We start from the raw sequence: 22495 nt of genomic DNA, 5'->3' as shown, positions 1-22495 counted from the left end.
CTGTCTAATAATCCCAAGAGCAACAACACACTTAAATCCAAAATTCCCTAAGGATTTATTGCAGGCTGTGATGATTGTACACACGGATTCACACAGGGCTAAAAAGTATGAATTGAAAATATGAGAATACAAATTTCCATAATAAGAAATGAAGTGGCCGGGCGTGGTGGCTCACACCTGTAATCCCAGCACTTTGGGAGGCCAAGGCGGGTGGATCACGAGGTCAGGAGTTTGAGAACAGCCTGATCAGCATGGTGAAACCCCATCTCTATTAAAAATACCAAAATTAGCTGGGCCTGGTGGCACGGACCTGTAATCCCAGCTACACAGGAGGCTGAGGCAGGACAACCGCTTGAACCCAGGAGGCAGAGGTTGCAGTGAGCCAACATCGCGCCACTGCACTCCAGCCTGGGTGACAGAGTAAGACTCCAACTCTAAATAAATAAATAAATATAGTAACTTAAGTATCATGATATATTCATTTCAGAAGCTTACGTTTTGGCCATAAAATCAATGTAAAATGAGGTTTCATGCAGAAACTTGATCATTTTTCATCAGAATGGTTCATCATTTTCCATATCAGTGGGATTTGAGTAAAGCATTAGGCCCAGCTTCCTTCCATGCTGTCACTGCCCACAGGTAATTGTGGCCACTGTGCGTGGAGGGAGGTGGTGGCCAGTAATGCCTGGGAAACTCCTTGGGGCGACATTATGGAGCTGAAAACACCCTTGGAGGAGTCCGAGAGCCAGAAGAAGGACAGGCAAAAGGTATTTATTGAACCTAATTTGTACTATACTCTTTGCTGAGCACCGAGGGGCTTAAACTAAGAAATGGTCCCTGCCCTCAAGGAGCCTGTAGAAGAGTTGTAGCGTCTTTCCTCCTCCCACCCCTCTGCCCTCCAAAAAAAAAAGGAAAAGGAAAAAAAAAATCCTGAAACACTCAGAGGATCACAGGGTGCTGGAAAATGCACAGGTAAAATTTTTACTGGAAACATTTGACCTGCAAAAAAGAAATCAGCTGAAGAGGCTAAGGTGGCAGTATTTGAAGGCTGACATTCAGCAAAAGAATGAGACTTATTTTGTATAGCCTTAGAAAGCAGAATCTACCCCCTGACCTTATCACTAAGAGCTCTATTGATATTGCAATTTCAGATAAGGGATTATAGACCTGTACTTCCCTTATAGGGTTGTTATGAAGATTTAAACAAGATAAGCTGAAAACACATTACACAGTGCTGGAGTGACAGAAGGAAGTCAAGGCACCATTATGACCCAGATGAGAAATCAAAAACAAGAGAAAATGTTGTTATAGATGACCTGGATGCTTCCAAGGCCAAAAAAAACTAAAATGAAAGAGAAGCTAAATGGAGACACTGAAGAAGGATTTAGTAGACTTTCAGATAAATTCTCTAAATCTCATAGGAAGAAAAGATCTACCAAATGGAAATATTGATGAATATGAAAAAAAAATCAAAGCAAGTATCATCCTTAGATAGTTCTACTCATAAATCAAGTGATAATAAACTAGAGGAGACCTTAACATGTGAACAGAAAGAAAGAGCTTTCTCCTATTTCCGTATTTCTGAAGAGACTGTAAAGCTTCTGAAACATCAAAGGGTAACATATCTCTTTCCTATTCAAGTTAGGACCTTGTCCTGTATATGAAAGAAAAGATTTAATAGCTCGAGCATGGACAGGAACAGGAAAGACATTCTTTTTTGCCATCCCCTTGATTGAAAGACTCCAAAGAAATCAAGAAACAATTTTTAAAAAGCTGCTCAACAAAGGTACTTGTTTTGGCTCCAGCAAGGGAACTGGCAAACCAAGTAGCCAAAGACTTCAAAGATAAAACTAGGAAACTCAGCATGGTGTGTTTTTATGGTGCAATACCATATCAAAGCCAAATTAATCATATGCAAAATGGTATTGACTTCTTGGTTGGAACCCCTGGTCATATCAAAGATCATCTGCAGAGTGGCTGATTGGATCTTTCTAAACTGCGCCATTTTGTGCTTGATGAAGTGGATCAAACGTTAGATTTAGATTTTAATGAACAAGTTGAAGATGTGATTCGCAAATCCTACAAAACTGAATCTGAAGACCATCCTCAGACTTTACTTTTTTCTGCAACTTGCCCACAGTGGGTATACAAAGTTGCAAATAAATACATGAAATCCAGATATGAACAGGTTGACCTTATTGGATAAATGACTCAAAAGGCTGCAACTACTGTGGAACACTTGGCCATTCAGTGTCATTGGTCTCAGAGGCCAGCAGTTATTGGAGATGTCCTTCAAGTCTACAGTGGGTCTGAAGGGAGGGCTATTATTTTCTGTGAGACCAGGAAGAATGTAACTGAAATGGCCATGAATCCACACATAAAACAGAATGCCCAGTGTTTACATGGGGACATTGCACAGTCACAAAGAGAAATTACACTAAAAGGCTTCAGAGAAGATAGTTTTAAAGTTTTGGTGGCAACCAATGTGGCTGCCCATAGTTTGCACATTCCTGAAGTAGACCTGGTGATTCAACGTTCTCCTCCTCAGGATGTTGAGGCCCGTATCCATCGCTCTGGATGCACAGGTAGAGCTGGACAGGGATTTGTATATGTTTTTATCAACCAAGAGAAAGAGGTCAACTAAGATATGTGGAACAAAAAGCAAGAATTACTTTTAAATGTGTAGGTGTTCCTTCTACAATGGATTTAGTTAAATCTAAAAGCATGGATACCATCAGGTTTCTGACTTCCGTTTCTTATGCTGCTGTTGATTTTTTCTGACCACCAGCTCAGAGACTGATAGAAGAGAAAGGGGCAGTGGATGCATTGGCTGCAACTTTAGCCCACATTTCTGGCGCATCAAGTTTTGAACCACAGTCTTTGATCGCCTCTGATGACCATGACTCTGGAAAGCCTAGAGGAAATACAGGATGTCACCTGTGCCTGGAAAGAACTTAACAGAAAGCTAAGTAGTAATGCAGCGTCTCAGATTACCAGTGTGTGCCTCCTGAAAGGAAATATGGGTGTTTGCTTTGATGTTCCTACAACTGAATCAGAAAGGTTACAGGCAGTGTGGCACGATTCCAACTGGATACTCTCAGTGCCAGCCAAATTACCTGAAATTGAAGAATATTATGATGGAAACAAATCTTCTAATCCCCAACGGAGGAATGGCTGGTCAAGTGGCTGGTCAGGCGGGTCAGGCCAGTCAGGTGGTCCATCTGGTGGCCTATCAGGTAGACAGAATCGACAAGGGAGTCACTCAGGAAGTCGACAAGATGGTAGAAGATGAAGTGGGAATAGAACTCGATCAAGAAGTGGGGGCTACAAATGGAGTTTTGACTGAATATTTGATACTTAATCTACCAGTGTGAACTTGCCTATTTGTGCCTAATTATGTATATTATCCACCAAAAATTAGCTCATGATAGTTGAGGTATGTGTCTGCTATTCGCAAAGAAGTTGGTCATATTTTTTTTAAAAAGTGTTTCACAAGAATAGCTATAAACAAATCTACCTATTCAGTTATACCTTTGAATTAAAAAACCTCCTTTTATTATCTTTTTAGAAAAAATGAGAATATTAGATAATTAAAGACATTTGAAAAGATAACATTTTGGTCTTCATTTTATGCAGCTATAAAATTGGATTTTGAGGGGTTTCTATTATTCCTTCCACTGAAATTATCTCCTCTACTTCTCTTAATTGTGAACCCTATAAAATAACAAAATTTATTTGTCCATTAAATTATTTATCCCTGTAATTTTAGGACTGTAAGAAGCCAAACAGATTGTCTGTCTTTTGCTATTCAAAGTATGGTTCCTACACCAGCAGCTTCAACATCATCTGAAAACTTTTAGTAAGTGCAGAATCTCAGGTTCAACAATAGACCCCCTGAATCAAAATTTGCATTTGCACAAAACAAGTTTTTAATTTAATGAAGTCCAGTTTATCAAATATCCTTTTATGGATCATGATTTTTGTGTCAAGTCTAATAACCCCTTCCTAGCCTTAGATCTCAAAGATTTTCTCCTATATCTTTCAAATAAAATTTTTAGTTTTACATTTTACATTTAAGTTTACAATTCATTTTGAGTTAATTTTTGAATAAACTATGAAACAGATGTAGCTGGTTGTTTTTTTTTTTTTTTTTTCATGTGGATGTCTAATTGCCCTAGCACTGTTAATTGAAAAGGCTAACTTTCCTCCATTGAATTGTTTTTGTACCTTTGTAAAAAGTCAGTTGGGTATATTTGAGTGAGTCTACATTTGGATTTTCTATTCTGTTCCATTTTTCTGTGTCTCTATCCCTCTAGCAACAACTCAATTTTGATTATTATAGCTATATTGAAATTAGATATCCTGATTCCTCCCGTTATACAGTCAACTCTCTGTATCTGTGGGTTCCTATATGTGAATTCAGCCAACTTTGGATCAAAAATATTCAGATACAAAATTGTGCCTGTACTAAACACATACAGACATTTTTCTTGTCAGTATTCCCTAAACAATATAGTAAACAGCTATTGACATAGCATTTACATGATATTAGCTATTATAAGTAATCTAGAGATGATTTTAAAGTATATGCGAGGAGGTGCACAGATTATATACACATACTATGCCATTTTATATAAGGGACTTAAGCATCTGAAGATTTTGCTATCCACAGGAGGTCCTGGAACCAATCCCCCACAGATACCGAAGATCAACTGTATTTATTTTTTCAAAATAATTTTAGCTATTCTGGTTCATGTACCTTTTCATTTTAATTTTAGAATGATCTTGTCTATAACTGTGAAAATATCTTGCTGGGATTTTGGTAGGAATTATATTAAATGTATAGATCAATTTCTACAGAATTGATATCTTTACTGTCAAGTCTTCCAGTCTATGAACATAATATGTCTCTTCATTTATTAAGATTGTCAACTTTTTAAAGTGTCATGTAGTTTCCAGTATATTAGTCCTATACATGTTTCATAAGATTTACATCTAGGCCGGGCGCGGTGGCTCACGCCTGTAATCCCAGCACGTTGGGAGGCCGAGGTGGGCGGATCACGAGGTCAGGAGATCGAGACCATTCTGGCTAACACGATGAAACCCCGTCTCTACTAAAAATACAAAAAATTAGCCGGGCGCGGTGGCGGGCGCCTGTAGTCCCAGCTACTCGGGAGGCTGAAGCAGGAGAATGGCGTGAACCCAGGAGGCGGAGCTTGCAGTGAGCAGAGATCGCGCCACTGCACTCCAGCCTGGGCGACAGAGCGAGACTCTGGCTCAAAAAAAAAAAAAAAAAAAGATTTACATCTAAATCTTTAACCTTTTTAGCAATTGTAAATGGTACTGCATTTTTTATTTTGATGTCCAAGAGTTCATTGCTAGTCATAGAAGTACAAATGATTTTGTACATGTATCTTATATCCTGTGACCTTGCTTAGCTCAATCATTAGCTTGAGGATTTTTTGTCGATTCCTTGGGATTTTCTACATAAATCAATCATGTCATCTGCAAGTTGCAACAGTTTCATTTCTTCCTTTCTGGTCTGTACAATTTTTATTTCCTTTTCTTTTTTATATTTGAGACAGGGTTTCACTCTGTCACTGAGGCTGAGTGCAGTGGCATGATTATGGCTCACTGTAGCCTCAAACCCCCAGGCTCAAGTGATCCTCTCACCTCAGTCTCCTCAGTAGCTGGGATTACAGGCACACACCACCATGCCTAGCTAAATTTTTTTATTTTTTGTACAGATAGAGGTGGAGGCTACAGTGAGCTGTGAGCATAGCACTGCACTCAGCCTTGGTGACAGTGCAAAACCCTATCTCAAATAAGTAAAGAAATAAATATTGATGCAGCCTTGAATTTCTGAAAGAAACCCTGCTTGATCATTGTACATAATTCTTTTTATAGATTGCTGAATTCTATTTGCTAATATTTGTTAAGGATGCTTGCATCTATATTCATGAGTGATACTAATCTATAGTTTTATTTTTTTGTAGTGTCTGTAGAGTTTTATTATTAGGGTAAAACTAGGTTTATAAAATGAATCAAGAAGTATTCCTTTGTCTTATATTTTCTGTAAGAGATTGTGCAGAATTTATATTAATCCTTACTTAACTATTTGCTAGAGTTCTCCAGAGAAAACATAAGGCTGAAGAGATTTCTTTTTGAAGGTTTTAAACTACAAGTTTAATTATCTTAATAGTTACAGGGCTATTCAAATTACCTATTTCGCATTTGGCACATTGTAGTAGTTTGTTTTACAAAGGATCAATCTATTTCATGTAAGTTGTCAAATTTGAATGTGTAAAGGTGTTTGTAGTACTCCCTTATGGTACTTTCGATGGCTGCAGACTCTGCAGTGATATCCTGTTTCATTCCTAATACTGGTAATCTGTGTCTTCTCTTTGTCACTGCTGCTAGAGGCTTTTCAATTTTATTGATCTGTTAAAAAAATAACTTTTTGTTTCATTAATTTCCTCTTTGTTTTTCTGTTTTCAATGTCATTGATATCAGCTTTTATCTATTTTCCTCCTTTATATTTGCTTTCAGTTTATTTTGCTCTTCTTTTTCTAGATTATCAAGGTGGGAGGCTAGACTATTGGTTTAAGACTATTACTCTTTTCTAATGTATGCATTTAGTGCTTTAAATTTCTCTCTCAGATCTTCCCTAGCACCAATTTCAATATGTTGTATTTTCATTTTCATTCACTTTTTTTTTTATTTCCCTCAAGACTACCTTTTTAACTCTTAGATGATTTAGAAGTGTTTAGTTTCCAAGGGCTTGGAGATTCTCTTGCTATCTTTCTGCTATTTATTTCTACCTTATTTCTGTTGTGGTCAGAGAACATACTGTTTAATTGTGTTTCTTTTAAATTCCCTAGGGTTTGTCTTATGGCTTAGATAGGGTCTATCTCAGTATATGGTTCATGGGCACTTGAAAATAATGTGTATTCTGTTGTTGTTGGATGGAGTGTCCTATAAATAAAAATTTTCTATCTATAACATTTTCTACAAATGTTGATTAGATCTTATTGATTAATGGTGCTCTTCTACACTCTTGTTGATTTTCTTTCTAGTTATCCTATGAATTGTTGCGAGAGAGGGGTTGAAGTCTCCAACAGTATTTGTAAATTTGACTATTTCTCCTTTCAGTTCTATCAGTTTGGCTTTATATATTTAACAGTTCTGTTGCTTGCTCTATACATATTTAGGATTGCTATGTCTTCTAAGTGGATGGATCACTTTATTATTATATAGTAATTTTCCCTGTCTCTGATAACTTTCTTTTGTCTGAAATCTATTTTATGTGATATTACTATAGCCACTCTTGTTTACCCTTTGATTGATGTTTGCATGATATATCTTCTTTTTTTACTTTCGACCTGCTTATATTATTATATTTGAAATGAGTTTCTTATAGACAATATATAACTGAGTTGTGTTTTTAATCCATTCTGCCAATGTCTGGCTTTTAATTGGTTTATTTAGACTACAAGAATAAACTACTGCAGAGGAATCTGCTGTCTAATTCAGAGATAAAGATTGTAGAAATCAAGTTTTATTATCTACCTCTTCCTAGTCTCAACTACTGGCACTAGACACTAGGATTAGAAAGCTTAAAAACATCTTGGATTCCTCTCTCTTACTCAGCTTCCAATAATAACTAACATTTATGGAGCACTTACTATGTATGAGGCACTCCCCTAATCATTTCACACGCATTAACTCATTTAATCTTTATATTTTGCAAGTGAGACAACAGAGGCTTACAGAAGTAAGGATTATAGAGATAGTGACTCAGGTGTATGCGACTCCACAGCAGTACTTCACCACTACCCTCCACAGCCTCAATAGTTTTGCCTTTGCAATACTTCAATAGTCCATCCCACGTTTGCCATTTTTGCTACCTACTGAAGTTCAGATCTTGTTTTTTCTTTCCACGTATGATTTTAAAAACCTTCTATTGGTGCTCCCTTCCACCACACTCTCCTTTCTCCAATTCATCTTAGATCCTCAGTGGCATCATGGAAAGGATTTGGAATGTGAGCTGAATTTAGATCACAGTTAAAACTTTACCTTCCTATATTACCTGGGCAAGTTAGTTAATCTCTTCACATTTAAATTTGTTTGTCTGCAAAATGTAAATAATTTTACCACCCATGTGATTATATTATATATTTCGCATGTAGTAGATTTCACATGTAATATGGTTTGGCGGTGTCCCCACCTAAATCTCATCTTGAATTGTAGTTCCCATAATCCCCACACATCATGGGAGGAACCCGGTGTGAGGTAATTGAATCATGGGGGCAGTTACCCCCATGCTGCTGTTCTCATCATAGTGAGTGGATTCTCATGAGATCTGATGATTTTATAAGGGGCTTTTCCCCCTTTTGCTCAGCACTTCTTGCTGCCACTATGTGACGAGGGATGTGCTTGTGTCCTCTTCCGTCATGATTCTAAGTTTCCTGAGGCCTCCCCAGCCATGCTGAACTGTGAGTCAATTAAATCTCTTTCTTTTATAAATTACCTAGCCTCGTGTGTGTCTTTATTAGCAGCATGGGAACCAGCTAATACAACATGTAAAATGCCAAGTGCAATGCCAGCATATAGTACACACTTCATATATATTCATTACCTTCCCTTATTACCTCCCTATGACTCAATTATATCATCTATGAGTTCAGGATAATTACTATCTCTATTTTATAAGGTTGTTGTGAATATTAAATAAGAAAGTGCATAGACAGTGCTTAGGAAGAAGGTTGATACAAGGCTCTTATTCAGCAGGATCAATAAATATTTTGGGGGATGGATATCAATCCTAAAAATCTGTTACTCAGTTGTTAGAGTTTTCATCATTAAAAACAATAAGCTGGCCAGATGCTGTGGCTCATGCCTTTAATCCTAGCACTGTGGGAGGCCAAGGCGAGCAGATTACCTGAGGTCAGGAGCTCAAGACCAGCCTGGCCAACATGACAAAACCCTTTATCTACTAAAAATACAAAAATTTAGCCAGGCATGGTGGGGCACACCTGTAATACTAGCTACTCAGGAGGCTGAGGCATGAGAATCACTTGAAAGAGGCAGAGATTGCAGTGAGCCAAGATTGTGACACTCGCTCCAGCCTGGGTGACAGAGTGACACTCAATCTCAAAAAGAAAAGAAAAAGAAAAGAAAAGAAAAACCTTAATTTGTAGCTTGAAGGCCTTTGAGGATTAAATGTGAAATGTGTTAAAATTCTTAGCACTTTTCATGCCTCTTACAGACCCTTGATGAAGGCCCTCATTTTCTTGCCCTCGTTCTCTCTTTCCTTGAGGAATTCTTGTGTTTTCTCTAATTTGTGTTCATCAAAGATTTAAATGAAAATGACAGAATGACACAAGGTATATTCTGCGAGTTGAATATGTGAAAACAGTAATGACATAGTTTTGCATATTGAATAAAAAATAAATTCCAAAAAGTAAATTATTAAAAATCTACTTTTGTTTTTCTCACAAAGTTCTTGTTCTTAGTGCTATTTTTCCCTCTCAATGTCCTTATCTCTACTAACCATCTTAAATGGTCGTGTTCCACTTAAATTCCTCAATGTCTGTACTTTAAGAGGCCTAAAGTCACCTAAATCACCTAACGATCATCTATATGAGTTTAATTGGGATTAAAATTGTCAGTCATTTGGGTTACTCATGAGTTAGTGACAGAATTCTACCTTCTAGGGCAGAAAACCAACAACTGACTCTTAGCTAGAGCAGATTTCTTTTAAAATAACAACATGATACAAATAATAGAAAGAGCACTTAACTGAGAGTTAAGAAACCTGAGTCCTGATGCCAGTCCTGATACTACCTATGTGACCCTGGGCAAGTGTTTGACCTCTCTGGCTATGAGTTCTTTTTTCATAAAATAAGAAATTAAAATGCCATGGTTTCTGATAAGTGCCATGATCCTAGGTGCTATATAATGTCTTTCTAAAATTGAATGATTCAGATTATCAACAGACTACTTCACCTTCTTAGGAGAAAATTTTGCTGCAACTCTTTTTATATTATAATTTCACCCTGGATTCACCTGGAGGCTCGTAGTGAAGAAATCAAAACATTCAATGTGCCGAAGGTCAGTAACTCTGAATCAATTATCACAGGAGATTATGTGTGCTAGTGTGTTTACATGGCATGCTGTCTTCTCCTGGAGCATTTGTGTGGCTTAAAGACTGCTCTTTATTACCAAATAAAAAAGCTCCTTGCCACCTACACTCAAGAATATAGCAATAATGGATTATCCTTATTCCTGACAGCATATGCTAATTCATAGACTTTTAAATGAAAAGAAAGCAGAGATTACAAAAGGAATCGTTTTATGCTCTCTGAATGTATCATTCTTTGTCATGCAATAACTTTCACATACAATTCAGTGCCATAATATTTTATTTTCATAAAAACAATCTATTCTAATATGACCTTCTGATGTACTCGTAACTATCATCATTTATTATATAAGGCTGTTTAAGTATAAATTTTAAACAGCAATGTTTTAAAAGATGATCCTATTTTTTGTGCGAAAAGTTAAAATATGGAATCTGAAAAGGACATAAGGTCAGTGTTGCCAATTTATGCACACTTTTGTTTATCCATTCAACAAATATTTTTGAGGGCCTGTCATATGCCAGACACTGTTATAGGTAGCAGAGAAGAAAAAGATCAACAAGAGAATGTTCACTTCTTTTGAAGAGATTACATCACATGTGGATTTGACAGAAAGGGCCACATAGCCCCAGTGTCCAGAAAAAGATGGTCTGTTGCAGGACTTTTAAAAATAAGTTTTTTTCAAAATGTATTTTTGTACTGTTTGCATACAAAATTGAATTAGTTTCCCAGGGCTGCCGTAACAAATTATCACAAATTAAGATGGTTAAAAACAACAAAAATTTGTTGTCTCACATTTCTAGAAACCAGAAGTCTGAAATACGGTGTTGGGAAGACCATGCTCCCTCTATAAGCTCTTGGGGAGGATCCTTTCTTGCCTCTCCCTAGCTTCTGGTGGCTCCCAGCAATCCTTGGTGTTCCTTGACTGGTGACAGCATAACTCCAATTGTTATCTGCATCTTCACATACATGACTGTCTTACCCCAGGTACATCTGCGTCCAAATTTCCCTCTTCTTAGAAGGATAAGAGTCATTGGATAAGGCCCATCTTCATTCAGTATGAACTCATACAACTTGCTTACACCTGCAAAAACCCTATTTCCAAATAAGGTCATATTCACAGTTTACAGGGGGACACGAATTTGGAGGGGGATGCTATTCAACTCATTACAAACATGAACATAAATTAAACCAATATTAACAATTTTTGTATCATATTCTACTTCTTTCAATTAATGTTCATTTTCTGTTAAGATACTATTGCCTTTTACTTTTGAAGTCTCTTTTTGAAGTTGTCCTTAAACTTTTTGAATGATTTTCAAATCTGTTGGCTACATTGTGGTTTGTGACTCAAGTTGTATAGTATTTTCTTGTTTGTTGTTATTGTTTCCTGAGATGAGACTCTTTATTTGAACTTCACATTGACAGCTTGTTGGACTCAAATGTTTATAACAGTTTTCTAGTAAAATTCGTGAGGATAATCTGACTTATTACAGACAGTGGACACTTTGAGAGTGCTATAAATATTTGTCTTACTAGAACTATAGGATTATTTAATCACTTTTCCTTTCAGATATTTTTAAAATATTTCTTTCCGGTCATGAGTGCCATTCTCTACATTTTTTCTTTTTCTTTCTTTTTTTTGGGGGGGGGGCGGTGGGGACAAGGTCTCACTGTCATCCGGGTTGGAATGCAGTGGCGTGATCATGGCTCACTGCAGCCTCTATCTCCCGGGCTCAAGTGATGCTCCCACCTCAGCCTCCGCAGTAGCTGGCACTACAGAAAATCACACGACCATGCCCATCTAATTTAAAGAATTTTTTTAGAGACAGGGTCCCACTATGTTGCTCAGGCTTGTCTCAAATTTTTGGGCTCATGTGATTCTACTTCTTCAGTCTCCCAAAGTGCTGACTGACAAAGGGATTACAGGGATGAACAATCGCACCCAGCCTCTCCACCCTTTTCAAATGCGAATGGGAAATTAGCTATACCCCAGTTGAGACTCTCAGTCTAGTCAACCAAACCATTAGGGCAAATTTTTGAAATAGTGCCCTCTACCCAACTTGTCTCCTGTCTCTTAACCTAAAAATAGAACAAACCCCAACACATACTCCAGATGATGAACGCTGAGGCTAACTACCAGCATCCAGCATCAGCAACACGCACTCAGTACCCTACCCCTACCTCCTGGATGCCTTTCTAGTAATATTTTGTAATCTCTGCCTCCCTCACTACCTAATAAACTTCCTTGATCAAAAGAGTAATCATGATAATAAGAAAATAATTTAGAAATATAGAAATACCGAAAGTGAAATGCCAAGCCACTATTCACTCCCAGAGGAAGAAATTATTGGTGTGTAGCCTCTCAAACTTTTTTCTATGCCTGTCATATACAGGTATGCTTGTATGTCTGTGAATCTATTTTCATTCCTATACATGCTTAATTTTCTGGGCTGATTTCTCATGACTATTTTTAACAAGAAAACTAGATCATACTGTACACATTGTTTTGCAATTTGCTTGCTTTTATATCTTACAATATATGGAAATTATTTTACCCAGGCAGAACTTACAGCCTTACCTCATCTATTCAAGATAGCTTTTCAGAACATAACTGTATCACAATTTATTAAACTATTTTCTAAATGTAGATCTTTAGATTGTTTCTAATTTGGGGCTTACAAAAGTGCTGAAATAAACAAACATTATGATGTTCTGGTATTTGGAGGAACCGACTCACAGACATAGGATCAATGGTAAGTATACGTAGTTTTTATTTTATAGTCAAATACACAATCAAAATATACTCTAAAGATGGCATCAATCTTTTTATTTCTGCTGGGGTTTTTTTCTGTTTATGTTTTATGGAGGGCATTCTGAAAAGCTAAAATGACCATTGTTTTTATTTACTTTTAAAATTATTTGTAAGGCCAGGCATGGTGGCCATGGCTGTAATCCTAGCACTTTGGGAGGCTGAGGAGGGTGAATCACCTGAGGTCAGGAGTTCAAGACCAGCCTGGCCAACATGGCAAAACCCTGTCTCTACTAAAAACACAAAAATGAGCCAGTCCTGGTGGGGTACGCCTTTAATCCCAGCTACTTGAGAGGCTGAGACACAAGAATCACTTGAACTTGGGAGGTGGAGGTTTCAGTGATCTGAGATCGCATGTACCACTGCACTCCAGCCTGGGTAACAGAGCAAGACTCTCTCAATAAAAAATAAAATAAAATAATTGATCAAATTGCACATCTTTTTATGTGTTTACTCTCCATTTTTCTTTAATTGTTTTGCCCACTTCCCTTTTCCATTTTTCTGCTAGATTGTTTATCTTACTGGTTGAGAAGAATTCTCCATAGCATCACTATTAAACTTTGTTCTATACAGACTACAAATATATCCTTCTGAGCTGCCTTTAGTCTTTCACTTTTGTTTATAGTATATATTTCTATACAGACATTTCAAAGTTTTTTGCAATCAAATCTGTCCATCTTTTACTTTGTGGTTTCCAGTTTTCATTCCAGATTTGGAAAGGTCTTATTCACTCAGCACTTTAAAAGAATTATTAAGAATTTTTTTAAATTTTTGCATGTAACATGAGATAGGTATCTAACTTAATTTTGTAATGGATAACTAATAATATGTAAGAAGTTTATTTGATTAACTCATTCTGTTTTTTGTTTGTTTGTTTTTAAAGTATAATTACCCTGCTTATTTTGAAATGCCATCTTCAGGGTATACTATATCTACTTTCTTGGCTGGCTGTTTTCCTTCATGGATTTACCAAATCTTGCAATGAACACCCTGTATTAATTGCTGTAGCTACATATTATACTTGGGAATCCACCTTATTGTTTGTTTCCAAGTTTTCTTGGTTATCTGCAAGCATTTACCCCTGCAACTATATCTTAAGAGAAACTTTCAAAACAAAGTTTCAGTGGAACTTTTATTAATATTGTATTAAATCAATAAATTAAAAGAAAACTGCCATAGTTGCGAAATAGTTTTCTCATGCAGAAACATTATTCTTTCTCTCTTACTTTTTAAAGACTTCTTTTATTATTGCTGTTTTTTCTTCATAAGGTCTCACATACCTCTATAGTATTGTTGCTATTTTGGATGGTACCTTTTAAAAATTATTTTTGATTGGCAATAGCTATTGATTTCTTAACATTTTTACCTAAAATTCAGCCACCTTACTAAACTCTCTAATTTTTTTAGATTACTTCTTTAGAATTTTCTAGGAAGGTAATATTTTCATCTGTAAATTACAATAATGTCTCTTCCTACTCATTATATATATATATATATATATATATGTCTTATGTTTTTCTTGATTTTTTGCACAGCTAGGACCTCTAGAACAATGTTAGACAATAATATGGATATTATCTATAAAAATTGAGCCCTGCTCTGGGAAGGATTCTCAAGTCTTCTTTTTTCTCACCCCACCTAAGTTAGGCACCCCAGCCTGGGTCTATTGTTTCAGTCTTTGATAACAAAAATGTTTTCTCAGGATGGAAAGTTTTCAATATAACCCTTTAACTTGTGATTTATCACTCAGAAAGCAAGGTTTTAAAATTGTAAATCTTGGCCGGGCACGATGGCTCACGCCTGTAATCCCAGCCCTTTGGGAGGCCGAGGCAGGGAGTTCATGAGGTCAGGAGTTTGAGACCAGCCTGGCCAACATAGTGAAACCCTGTCTCTACTAAAAATACAGAAACTAGCCAGGTGTGGTGGCACGCACCTGTAGTCTCAGCTACTCAGGAGGCTGAGGCAGGAGAATCACTTGAACCCAGGAGGTGGAGGTTGCAGTGAGCCGAGACGGCGCCATTGCGCTCCAGCCTGGGTAACAGAGCAAGATTCTGTCTCAAAAACAAACAAACAAAACTAAATCTTTTCTTGATTTTTAAGATCAATTTCACATGTCCCCCTCCACAATATGACATCTCCCTACCCGAGATAGTCATTCCTTGGACCTTATAGAACTTGGTAACTATCTCTCAATTACTACATTTAGAACTAAAATTTTTATTTTGTTTATTTACATCCAATCATCTGTGGGGTCTTAAGAGATAGCATCTCCATACATCCAATGCAAGCTCAGAATCATGTACATCCTTACTTAGCAAATGTTTAATAAGTGGATGTATAATAATAGGAATGAAACCTACTTCTCTTTTGCCAAAAGTTGCCACCACTCAAATATTAATAGTAGTCTGATGCTGTGATGAACCTGTGTGGTCCCTCTGTCTCACTTATTTCAGCCAGCATTACACATGTAGAGTCAATGAAGTTCTTTGCCTTGGCAGAACGGCTGGACTGAACATTATAGTGTAAATTTTCAAAATTTCCAAAACTTTATCATGCAAGGCTCTACAGTTAGGTTCCTAGGTGTCCTTATGAGTAAAGAGAATTCAAGACCACTCCACAGAGAATAACCAGGAAAGAATGATCATATGTCTCACACAGCCCAGACTGTATTTTTTTCTAGTCTCTCAATTCAAGAAGTAGAGCGTGGGCCGGGCACGGTGGCTCATGCCTGTAATCCCAGCACATTGGGAGGCCGAGGCGGGAGGATCACAAGGTCAGGAGATCGAGACCATCCTGGCTAACACAGTGAAACCCCGTCTCTAATAAAAAAATACAAAAAAATTAGCCGGGGGTGGTGGTGGGTGCCTGTAGTCCCAGCTACTCGGGAGGCTGAGGCAGGAGAATGGCATGAACCCAGGAGGCAGAGCTTGCGGTGAGCCGAGATCGAGCCACTGCATTCCAGCCTGGGTGACAGAGGGAGACTTCGCCTCAAAAAAAAAAAAAAAGAAGTAGAGCATGAAGGCACCCCCAATGAAACTCATTCTTTTTCAAACTTCTTTAAACAGAAAATAATCTAAACTGTTCTCCAATAGTGAGAACCTGTCTTCCTCTAGCCACTGTTGGGTCCAGATTGAAAATGCCCATAGCAAGTAGGGTGATGAATCTCCCACTGCCCCGACTCCTGCCCATTTGTCTAAGACTGAGGGATTTCCTGGAATGCAGAAATTTCAGTGCTAAATATGGGACAGTCCCAGGAAAATTGAGAAAGCTGGTCATCCTAAATTGGAAAAATACCATTATCTCCCATGCCAATTCCCCAGGTGGACAGACACATTTAGGCCAATCCAGTTAGTAACTGTAGGTTTTACAAGTGGTAAGCACTTATATAAAAAGTGTCTGTTTATCTCCACCACTACCCCTTTTTTTCTGGACTACAACATTTCTTTAGTTAGAGCAATGGATCCCAAACTTTACTATGCAACAGAATCACCCGAAAGGCTTGTTAAAATACAGATTGCTTGACCCTGTACCTGGGTTGAGACCTAATTGAGTAGGTCTGGGATAATGCTAAAAACCTGTATTTCTGACAAGTTACCAGAAGCTGCTGACGATGCTGGGTTGGAAACTCAGTTTTGAGAATTACTGCTCTAGAAGTTTGGTACATTATCATCTTCTGGGACTAACACATAATCAAAAATCAAAACATGTCAGTTGAAAGTATGAAGACATGAATCAGCAATAAAAAGTACAGACTATTTTAAGAATCAATCTTATTTTCTTCATTTCTGAAGCACCTCTCAGTGGTAAGTACAGTTTTAAAAAAATCTTAATACATAAAGCATAATAGAAAATGTTTACCTTTTTAGGCAAGTTTTTGAAAGAGGTGGAATAGTATTCTTTATTATTGGGTTTACTTTAATGACTGATTTCTCTGTGGAAAAGTACGCTCTTTGTAGCATAGTTCTGGTGACATTCGGTTCCTGTTATGTATGCTCAACTCTTAACAGTTGAAATATCTTTTGTCCTTAAGCCACCGTTTCACAATTATCATTTACTTTGGCACGCTAAACAGAAAAAAAAAGTTCATATTGATAACACAGTCTACATTTCTTCCAACTTTTGCAAACGTTTTAATGTAACTGAGTATGTAACAAAAATATAAAAGTAATTTCAGATTGTAAATATGCACTCAATTTTATGTTCAAATTCTGCCTTTGAAAACATCTATTGCTTCCCATCAGTACACACCTTTGCCTTTAACTGGGGAAATATGCCCCTCATCTTCAAATAAATGTTCCTAACTACCCTCATTAAATGTCTGATTTGACCTAGGAGAAACTGAGGTATGGTGCTTTGGTGGCAGTATTTAAATCCCGTATCTGTAAAATGTTTCTAGGGAAATGGATCTGAAATAGAAAACCTTTATCATTCTGATGAACAAAATGAATTTCTAAATGTCTCAACCTCAGAACCTAGCTTTCAATAATAACAATTTTGTTTTTGTCCCCAGCGTTCCGGTGGTGCCCTTGCCATTCCCTTGTGTGCATTCCAGGGGACTGTGTCTCTCCATGCACCTACAGGGAAAACCCTATCTCTTTCTACCTATGAGGTAAGCGCAGAAGGGCAAAAAATAACTCCAGCCTCTAAGAAAATAGAAGTCTATCGATCCAAAAGTGTTGGCCATGAACCAAACTCAGAAGATTCTTCATCCACGTTTGTGGACACCAGTGTGAAAATACACTTGGAGGTTCTTGAAATTTGCGATAATGAAGAGGCCTTGGACACTGTGTCAATCATTAGTAACATCAGTCAGTCCTCCACACAAGTCAGATCTCCATCCCTACGTTACTCCAGGAAAGAAAACAGATTTGTTTCATGTGATCTAGGGGAAACAGCCTCATACTCCCTCTTTTTGCCCACCAGTAATCCTGATGGTGATATTAATATCTCCATTCCAGACACCGTAGAAGCACACAGGCAGAACAGTAAAAGGCAGCATCAAGAGAGGGATGGCTACCAGGAGGAAATCCAGTTGTTAAATAAAGCTTACAGAAAAAGAGAGGAAGAAAGCAAGGGTAGTTAGTGGGTATTTGGTCTAACAGGAGCAAGAATGGATCTGCAACGTCAACTGTGAAACTAACACCTTTGTTATGAGACTGATTTCCTTTTATTTGTTGGTTTACATTAGTTTTGCTGATTTAATAGTTAATTTTTTTGTGGGAACAACTGGAACTAGTGTAAACACTTAAGTGCATTTGATGTGTTACCTAAGGATCACACACTGTGGTAATGAAAAGATTTTACTTCTTATCTGATTTCTAAAAAATATTTTCTAAATCAAATCTTGGCCTAGTTTACCAATGTTTTTGCTTGTCAACTTCCTAGTAAACAGAAAATTGTATAAACTCAGTGAATATACTGTTCCATGCATATGTTTCTATATACAATGTTGGCCTTTACTGCAAAGGGGAAAAAAGAGGAATTTTGGGAATGGAAGAAATGTAACAAAACCCCAAATTATATTTGAAGGAAATTGCCTAAATGTGGCTAGCAAAACAAGCTTGTTACGCTTACTGCTTTAGCTTTACATTCTTCTGTAAAATGAAAAATTAGCTTCCAACTGGGAAACACGCATGTTCCTAGTCTATAAATAGTTGTTTCCTTCATTTCTACCAAATATAAATTGTTTACTGTTTTTTCTTTTTTTCTTACCTATAACAGTTTTCCTTTCATCTTTTCAGTATGTCAAGACTGTCCCATAAAACAAATACGTTGTGTGTTAGAGGTGGAATTAGAAGTATCTTTAACTCAAACATTATTGGAAAAAAGTTGTAATTGTGTAATTGTATACTTTATCCTAAAATTGTTTTTTTTTTTAACTTGAGTGGAAATTGGGGGAAAATACTGGCAGATTCAGTTATGAGAGGTGCATCCAAACATGGTAGGCTTCTGGATACAGCAGACCAAAATCCTCTAAGTCTAAAACAAAAGTATCTGTTTTTAAAGCTGTGGATTGGGCAAACTTTCTTAGTCATTCTTGAAATAGAAAAGTTTACTTCAAATATTATATCAAGTTTAGAGCTGCTTTTTTGTTTCTTCTCTAAAGACGTGTTGTCTCAAAGAAACAATTGAACCTATTTTATTAAGTGATTGTAAGGTATACATTTCAAGATAATTCTAGAATGCATTACATTGCAAAAATGCAGGAATCACCTCGGCAGAATAATAGTAAGATGTATTTCAAAAATTATAAAGTGATTTTTCTTCAAATTGCTTTATTCTAACCTTCCTGTAAACATATATGAAATGTATTACCTAAAAGTTTATTTTCCAAAGTTACTGAGTTGACACTTTACATAGTCTTAGACTTTTTGCCCCTCACCTCACTCACATACTTTATTTATTTATTTACAGATTGAATGAATTGTGTTTTAGAATGATTTATTTTGGTTTCTGTTTTATTAGGTTGAATTAGAATTCAAAATTACTTGACATCAGCTTTCAGAATGTTTCATCTTTTGTTGCCACAAGCATGAGTCATTTTCAAAATAATTATCTCAATGGACTTTCTCGATCTTTAACTTCTCAATATCTAGTTATCTAAATTAGTATTACCACTAATAATGTTTGTAAAGCAAGCCTCATATAATGTGTAACATACAAATTCAAAGTCAAATGTATTCTCATTACAAATATATTTTATTTTAAAAGACTGTATCACCAATATTAACAGCTATTTTAACACAGTGACAAATGGACAGATATATCAGATATTATAAATCAGTAGCATTAAATGTCTTTATAAAAGAAAAATTGAATTGAATATTCTCATAATGCTTTGTAGAAGATAGGCTTTGATATCTTAAACTTAGATGTATAATTTTCTGAAAGAGAAAGGTGATATTGCTGCTTTAAAATGCAATTTCAGGCAAAAAGGAAATTAGACACAGGATCATAATAAAGCTGAAGAAAATAGCAAAGATTTGAAGGCAAACAAATTCTTTATAACTGCACAGCAATTTGAATGGGATGGAGATTATAACAGAAATCAAGGTTTAAAGAGCATTAAGAAATAGATAGAAGACAATAATACCCATTTTCCCTCTCATTTTATTTTAACTGGACAAGGGCTTAAACTGGGGGAATTGGAAAAATAATTAGGATATTCCCATTTAATTGCCCTTGGTTGTTGAATTAACTGTATAATGGATGCACATAAAAATTCTGCTGCATTGAAACAACACCAGTATTATTTAGCCCAAAGTCTTAGTTTGAAAGGCTAATCAGCACCATATTACTACCCTGTAACACTTCAAACTCCAAGCCAACAATAGCTGAATATACAAGAAAAATCTACTAGAGCTGTGCCTAAGCATGAATGACGCTCCAAATCCTTGTTAAGGGAGGAGAAGGTTAAACTACATAAGTTTACTTAAGTCTGCTTACTCTTTAGAGTGATTGATTATAAAAGTGTGTTTCTAGTAGAGGAAATACCTTTCTAGATATCTTGTGATATAGCCAAATACCTTACCCTTGAATAGTTATATTGTTCTTCTTATTAATAAATACTATATTTTGTATAGTTTTCTCTATGAATTGATGTATCTGAAGGCAAAAACTTATTACCTAATAAAAATATCACCATCTGGTGGTGACTCCTATAAACTGCAAACACGTAATCCCCGAGACTCCCAAATAGTATAAACACCTAATATATAATCCCTAAGACTTCTGAGAGTTGTGACTGACAGAGGCAACTCTTTGAAGATAGCAAATGGCACAATATTACTTAAAATATAATAAAAGAGTCTTAGTTATGTATTTTTTGGAAGCTTTTCTTGACGTGGTTCTATAATATTGGATTTTACACATCGATTTTCTCTTAATTTCTTATACTTTTCAGCTACCTTCATTCATTTCTTCATTCTAATATTTAATAAATGACTACTACATACTAAAAATTGTTCTAGATACTTGGTTTTATAACTTTTGAACAAAACTCAAACAAAACAAATATATGTTTTTACATTTACTGTGAGTTTGAGACAACCACAAAGTCAGAGAACACAGTCCACAAAAGATTGCTCTCACTCCTGACACAAATCGCAAATTCAAGGAATTCCCAAAACCACTGCTAGTTTCAATAATTCACTAGAAGGACTCACAGAATTCATAGAAAACTGTGTACTCATGGTTATGGTTTATTACAGCAAAAGGATACAGAATAAAATCAGCCTAGAGAAGAGGTCATAGAGCCAAGTCCAGGAAAAGTTGTAAATGTGGAACTTCTATGGTACTCTCCCCATGGAGTCATGGACGGCATTACTTTCTTTGGTGACGATGTGTGACACCTTGCACAGACTACTGCCAAGCAGAAAATCTCAACTGAACCTTGGTGTCCAGAGTCCTTCCTGGGGCTGCATCATGGTAGGAGCAAGGGTAAGCATGGTTGACTACTCACATGACTGATATCTCTTTCTGGCTCTCCAGGAGGCCAAGTTGATACAGAATGCCCAAAACTCCCCTCTCAAAAACACATTGTCACTATCTGCTGGTCCAAGGCCCCCAGACAAACAAAGATACTATTTTCAGCTATGACATTCCAAGGGCTTAGAAATTACCTCCCCCAAAGCCAAGGACAAAGGCCAAACCTCTCTTTGGATAGGTTAAGTTCTTTACTATATATTTACATATATACATATGTTAGTGATAAGTGTGTGGTACATATATGTGTATGCTGGTATTAAGTGTGTTGACAGAAAATAGGGACCAGAGGTAACAATGGCCAAAGAATAAAATTAGAATAAAGGGACAAAGATGGGAAGAGTGCTTTTTTCAATAATTTAGTCAGAAAAGCCTTCACTGATAAAGTAACATTTCATCAGAGTCTCAAATAAAGTGAGGAAACATGCTATGTGATTATCTAGGGAAATCATAGTCCCAGCAAAGGGAACAGCAAGTATCCAGAGGTAGGAGTGTGCCTTTTGTAATCTGTGAAACCATTAAGGAGGTCAATGTGAATGCAGCTGAGTGAGAGAGGGAGAGAGTGGTTGGAGATAAAGGCAAACAGATAATGGCAGGAGGAAACTGGCGTTGCAGACCAGGTATGAACATCTAGTCTTGTTCTAAATGAAGTGAAAAACCACTGGAGGGTTCTAAGCAAAAAAGTGACATGATCTCATTTCAAAAATGATTGTCTATTGCAAGGGTCAAAGACTGTACAGACACAAAGACCACCACAGAAAGAACAGTTAGGCTATTTTAATAGTCCGGGCTAGAGATGATGTTGGTTAAGTTTAGGGTGGTAGTAGTCGGGATGGCGTCATAATTGTATTCTGATTCAATAAGTGGAGAGGATTTCCTTGGTAACATGAAATAAATTACACATTTCTTAAAAGCCTATCTATGAAGTCTGTAGCTCGAGGCAAAAACAATTATCTCATTTATTTTCTGTCAATACTCTGCAATATCTCAATGTTTCTCAACTCCTTTATGTATCACAGAGGCTAGAAGACAGAAAACTTTATTTCCAAGACCCTCT

General features: G+C 36.6%; 1 protein-coding gene and 1 pseudogene across 1 annotated transcript in view; both read left to right on the top strand.

Annotated features, from left to right (window-relative positions):
• The window catches only part of GPR149 (G protein-coupled receptor 149), a 100377-nt gene extending 79601 nt beyond the window's left edge, over positions 1-20776 (top strand). Inside the window, exon 4 of the mRNA XM_526355.7 lies at positions 17465-20776. Coding sequence (XP_526355.2) covers positions 17465-18037 — 573 coding nt within the window. The 3' untranslated portion in view covers positions 18038-20776. The remainder of the gene's footprint in view (positions 1-17464) is intronic.
• On the top strand, positions 682-3435 carry LOC739943 (ATP-dependent RNA helicase DDX50-like; annotated as a pseudogene).
• Positions 20777-22495: the final 1719 nt, after the last annotated feature.

The sequence above is a fragment of the Pan troglodytes genome, chromosome 2, assembly GCF_028858775.2.
Source record: "Pan troglodytes isolate AG18354 chromosome 2, NHGRI_mPanTro3-v2.0_pri, whole genome shotgun sequence".
Lineage (NCBI taxonomy): Eukaryota > Metazoa > Chordata > Mammalia > Primates > Hominidae > Pan > Pan troglodytes.
This window is presented reverse-complemented; position numbering and strand designations above follow the sequence as displayed.